The sequence below is a fragment of the Merops nubicus genome, unplaced genomic scaffold, assembly GCF_000691845.1.
Source record: "Merops nubicus isolate BGI_N331 unplaced genomic scaffold, ASM69184v1 scaffold3629, whole genome shotgun sequence".
Classification (NCBI taxonomy): Eukaryota; Metazoa; Chordata; class Aves; order Coraciiformes; family Meropidae; genus Merops; species Merops nubicus.
In genome coordinates, this window is record NW_008632924.1 from 42,041 (window position 1) to 48,040 (window position 6,000).

The window sequence follows — 6,000 nt, forward strand, 5'->3', positions numbered from 1 at the left end:
AATGTCCTGAATTCCTTCCATGTGCTGTGGTCTGGATATAAAAGTATGTTGCCGTAATTACAGGAGTTACAAATCTGAAAGATTGAGTTGTGTGGTACGTTTTCATCTGTGCAGTAAAAGTCTGCGGGGAACTTTATTTGCTTGAAGCTTTTTCATATATGAAGGAAACTTGAGCAAAACCAGAAAGGTATTAATGTATAATGTTGGCACTTGTTAACTAGATGGTATTATGCTTGTCAATAAATACTATTAAATGTTTTTCTTTTTGTAGCATTTCATCTAGATAGAAGAAATTCACCACCAAACAGCTTGACACCATGTCTAAAGATTCGCAATATGTTTGATCCAGTTATGTAAGTAAAACCAGTTATCTGTGTATTTCTGTCATCTTTTGAGAGGCTCCATTTTTTTTCCTCTGAGAAAGGGTTTGGAAGAAGTGGGCAAACATGAGTACCTTAAAGCAACAAACAGGCTCTACAAAAAAAATCTTCCCCTTAACATCTATGAGAAGATGTAAATAATCTTGTCTGCCTTCTTTCCTTCATTGTCTTGCTTTGTGTGTTTGGGTCACTTCTTGAAGGGTGTGGCATTTAGCCAGACTACTGGGAGCAATGACTGATCTTTCTCCATCAATTAATTCTGTAAGTGTCCAATTACATCAGCAGACAGGGGAGACTCATATGACCTAACAACAGACTGTAAGTTTCTGAAGTGTGGTTGTGTACTCTCTAGTGGTTAGACTGTTACAGAGCTTGCTCAGTTTGCATTTAGGAGACTGAATTTAAATCTTTTATTACTTTATGCCAGTGTGACTGCCTAGTTTTGAAGCAAATGGATTTTAGTAGTGGGAAGGTTTTAAACAAATTAGTGCAGAGTACTGGCTTCTAATGCTCAGATATAAGAGTATGTACCATCTATGAATAAGTAACAGGGCTTGTTTCATGTGCCAAGAGTTAAGGAAGACTAATGAATTTTTGGCAGTCTTTTAAAGCTTCATCCACTCGTCTACCCTGTTTTATTCCTATTGTCTGCGGACTGGATCATGTTAGGAGCTGGGGACTAACACAGGTTATGTCAGCTCATCCTTTCTAATCTTTGAATCCTGATTTGTCCCATGCAAAGAGGTACAGGGACTCCAGTAAATCCTCTGAAGTAATTTTATTCCCTGATGTGATTACACAAGGGAAAAACGAGGATGCTCTGTTGTCTTACATGGTAAAGGTGAGATGCTAATTGAGACTGAAGAATATGAGAAGTTGAGTGGAAGAGAAGCTGTTGGTTAGAATAGGGAACAACAGGAAGGGCCACCGGAGTATGGACACGATTGCAAAGTTTGAATTGCTCTGTTTCACTTCTCTTTCTAGCTGCACTGAATTACTTTAGTTCCTTGCCTTATTTAACTGTAAAGCTGTTAGCTGATTTTGCTGAGGACAGTATTATCCCTGGCACAGAGAAGTACTCTCAAAAACTTTTCTTAATGGCTTTAAGACTTAATGACCATCATGGGCAGACACCCAAGCTGTGGCTTCTTTCATAACTTTCAGGTTGCGGTAGGGTGAGCAAGACTGAAATTTTAGGCATTGTTCTTGGGGAAAATTGATCCTCATGTAGGTGGATGAAATAAAATGTGAAATTTGAGAATTTTAGGTGAGATCAGTGTCCTTATTGTCCTTGCTACAAAGAAGACATCATGAGCTGTACTGGTTAGTCTGAGTAGTACTGAAATAAAGCCATTCCTGAAGTTTCACTGCAATACTTTTTGGTATGCTGTATTAGTTCCTTCCTTGTTCCAAAATTCTAGCTGTTCAAAATGTCTGCTGTTAATGGAAGTAGTAAATGAGATTTTTTTTTTGTTAGAACAATCTCTTTATATACTGTACCTTTGCCATAAACTTCAGTGGTTTTCTCCACATTTATAGACGAGGAGTTGTTATCTTTTGACATTTCTCTTTAGTGTCTGTGTCCAGGCAGCTATTTTGAATAGTGCAACTTAGAATACATTGACTTTTTGTAGACCTTACCTTTTAGAAGTTGACATAGCTCTGTTACTGGACTGCTGGATTAGAGTTGTAGTGGGATGCTTCATCCACTTCCCTATTGCACGCCCTGGCCCATTCCTCTTCCATGAGCTGTCTTGCCAAGGACTGCTGCTTAAGGAAGCACCTTTTTATCACACCCTTGGAGTGATCTTAAACCACACAAAACCTGCAGTGCAAGACCAACTACTTTATTCAGCTGCTTGTGCTAAAAGAGGAAGGAAGTTCATGTTCTTGTCTCAGAACTGAAAGGGATGAATGCCTTCACTGACCACCTGAAACACAGAATGTACCAGTGTATGGGATTAGATTGGCAAACACTGTTTTGACGTTTGCCATGGCTGGGAGGTATGTTTAACAAATTAGATTGTAGCTGCTCTTTAAGTCAAGCTATTGTATACTAGCAATAAATGACAGTCCTTTTCAGCAATATGCCAGTAGCTGGTAGAAGCAGCCACCCGTAATAAAGGTCTTTTCTCTTGACTTGGGAATCATCATTTATCAATGCTAATAGAGTAAATCACCCTTCTACTGCCAAAAGTCAGAAAATGTAAGCTAGACATTGTGAACCCTCTGACCACAGTAGCAGCCTTAAACTTGAATGTATGTTCTAGGCATTTACTGTGGCAGACATAAACCTGCCTTTAAAAATGTCAGTCTAGGCATCATTTGGATAAGCCTGTTCTAGCATTTCTGCATCTACCACTAAGTCAGTAGAAAGAACGGTTCATAACGCGTGGGTCACGTTCCTGCAAGGCTTGTATGTGCCATTAGCTGCCCATACATGTGCAGGAGGGGAGGGGCAAGTCGTTCCCCTTGGCAGCCTGTTTCACTGTGGGAAGTCCAAGTTAATCAATGATAACTTGGTGCTGTTCCATGTCCTAGGTCTGCAAAACCCAAAAAGCAGACCAGACTGCGAGTGCCCTTCTGCTTCACTTGCAAACAGGAAATGAGCAGCGACTTCAGTATTTGGGAAGAATACACAGCAGAAAGGATAATTGCCCACTCTTAACAATATGATCACTTCTCACAGTAGCTGGCTTTCTGCTGATGACAGCATGATTCTCAAGAAAATCTGGGCATGAGTCCCAGGCTGGGAAGAAATGCACCAAATCAAGATTTCATATAATCAAAGAACAGTTTATGTTGGAGTGGACCTTTTGAAGATTCTGGCTTTTGCAACTTGGAATTATTTTTTCCCTAACATCCTGAGCACAGAAAGTTATTTAGAAAATACTGCTGCTTACACGCTTAGAAGAAGGAGAAGGAAACGTACATATTCTGTTCATTTTGAGCATCTAGTTAAAAGAAAATACTTTTTTTTTCCTTCCAACCTAAGTAGGGTGTATCTTCTAGCTTTTGCAGGGTTTTAAATTGTAGGTGTCTTCTTCTGGAAAATCTCTCTCCTATTAGGACCTTCATTTGGATCTTCTTTGCACCCTTGTGTCTTCTCCTACTTTTGTTCGCTTGTTTAATATATGATCTGCCTGTTAAGGGGTATCGATGGGAAATTCTGATCCTGTAACCAGTCATTACTAAATGACAGACACAAATCTAACCAATCAGGATCAAATGACAAATACAAATCTGACATTTCATGTTCCCAGAGTCCCTCAAGTGTTGTCCTAATGTTGTGCTTGACAGATACAAGCAACATCCCTGACCATTTAAGTTCCCTATTTACATTCCATCCCCCACTGTTTGGTGGGGTTTTTTTATGCATAAGGAGGAAGGTAGATTTACTGTTTCAAGAATTTTTGCAGTACTCAGAGAAAACTTTAAAACTACCCAAATCTCTTTATAGTATTATTGCAAGAGTAAGTTCATTGGGTTTTTTGTGTAAAGACTATTCATGCAAGCTTAAAGGTGTATTAAGGCTCCTGAAATTCTTTTCCCTCTGCTTAGATTTTATTTTATTAGGACCAGATAGTTCCTGCAGGAACTTGATAAAAATACTTTTGTCTTCTCTAATGATGTACCTAAAGATTTATTAGTCTTGACAATAAAATATTTATTGTAAAAAAGCCCCCAAAATTTGAATCTGCTTTTAACAACTTCTATTTCTGGATGTGGGTTGGCATGTTCTGTCAGTACCCCATGGGACAAAAGCAATTTGATGCTTTGTTTGGGGCAGTGAGGAGCTGCGTTGGGGATGAACAGTGAATAGCTAAAAAACTCCTTCAGTCTGCTGAAGCCTGACATGTAATGTTGCTTCTGTGACTGCTGGCCGAGGTGATACAGTAAAGGGACTGAGGCCTTTAGGCTGTTGTCTTCTGCTCTGCCACTGCAGTAGGGAGAGCCCAGGGGTGGCCTTCTCCTCTGAACAATGGCCAGCCCATCTGAGCAGGTGTGGGAAGATGGGTTTGTGACTGCTTACAGCTTAGAACAGGAAAGTGATGGCAGGCGCCACCCCTAAATACACATTATTCCTTTTGATTCTTGGGGTTAATTTAAGGGTTTTGATTCTTAGGGTGGATTTAAGTGGACCCTGTTACCCTATTTACTGAATAGCTGAGGTATTAAGTCTATCCCAAAGGTATTTAGCAGAAAATTTGTCAAGTTACAGAGAAACCTAATTTGGTGGGGAAAGATGAAATTGTTGTGAATGTTTAAAAGATGATGTGCTTAATGAAATCTTTGTTTGCATAGGGAAATAGGTGATCACTGGCATCTAGCAATTCAAGAAGCAATCTTGGAGAAGTGCAGTGATAATGATGGAATTGTTCATATTGCTGTTGACAAAAATTCACGTGAGGTCAGTGTCTTTCCAGTAATATTTTAATGCTTTGCTTATCCTTGTCTGTTGGACTTTGGGGGAAGAGGGAAAACTACCAAACAACCAACTGCATGAAACCAAAACAGCAAAACCTCCCAAACCTTCTCTTTCTTGTTGCAGGGTTGTGTATATGTCAAGTGTCTCTCTCCAGAGTATGCTGGAAAGGCTTTCAAGGCATTACATGGCTCTTGGTTTGATGGTAAGGAATGGGGCTTTATAACAAAACATGGGTAGAAATTACAGAAGACAGGTGCAGTTGGAGTTCCTTTAAATGGTAAAATATTTTACATACGAAGTATCGAACTGTAACAAAAACGGATCTTTTTAGTAGTCATCACCTGTAGCAATTTCAGTGCAGTGACATGTGTGTACTGCATCCTGAAGCAAGATGTAGTAATACTGATAGAAGGTTTCTCTTTTCTGTTTCTTTGCCTCACAGGAAAGCTGGTGACGGTGAAATACCTGCGGCTGGATCGGTATCATCATCGCTTCCCCCAGGCTCTGACTTGTAACACTCCCCTGAAGCCATCAAACAAACACATGAACTCTATGTCACATCTGCGTCTTCGGACAGGCACAACTAACTCTCAGGGAAGCTCCTGAGAAGACTTTCTACAACTGCTAGGACTGTTACTTGCAACAGGAATTTTCCTGTTTGGCTGCCGTCTTCCTTTTTTAGTGCTTTTTGTATGTAATACTTTAATGAACTAAATAAAAGTTTGGACGTTTCAGAAATCTTGTTTCCAAAGGGACTTAGCAATGAGGCAGTAATACTGAGCTGACAAACAAAAAAGAGGAAAAAAAAAATTGCTTCAGGAGTTTTCTGGGGCTATAGTAAACCAATGCATTTAAGTTTTGCATGAGGAATACTGAATTCATTGTACATTTGCAGATGTGGTGACTGTATTTTTGCACCAAGAGGTGTTTTTGATAATACAAAAGCATGGAGAAAAGACTTCATGTATTGCCATAGTTTCCCGTGAAATAATCTTGTGGGTATTTTGTAACAACCAACCTACAGTTCCTGATGGTGAATAAGTTAAAAAAAAAAACAAACAACCAAACTTTTTCAGTCAATATTAGTTTTTTGTTGCTGTATAAGAATCTTTTTTTTTTTTGCAGCCTCTAGGGTATGGGAAAAGTTAACTCGGCATTAGTGGTTGGGTGTAAGTGAGGGGAAACGAGCTG

The 6,000-nt window shown here is 39.4% G+C and overlaps 1 protein-coding gene across 1 annotated transcript in view; it reads left to right on the top strand.

The window, feature by feature from the left end:
* Nucleotides 1–5,598, top strand: part of LEMD3 (LEM domain containing 3) — a gene marked incomplete at its 5' end in the record, with an annotated part of 47,635 nt that extends 42,037 nt beyond the window's left edge. Inside the window, 4 exons of the mRNA XM_008948050.1 lie at nucleotides 272–353; nucleotides 4,686–4,791; nucleotides 4,933–5,011; nucleotides 5,252–5,598. Of these exons, the coding sequence (XP_008946298.1) occupies nucleotides 272–353; nucleotides 4,686–4,791; nucleotides 4,933–5,011; nucleotides 5,252–5,415 (431 nt within the window). The remainder of the gene's footprint in view (nucleotides 1–271; nucleotides 354–4,685; nucleotides 4,792–4,932; nucleotides 5,012–5,251) is intronic.
* Between the last annotated feature and the right edge of the window lie 402 nt (nucleotides 5,599–6,000).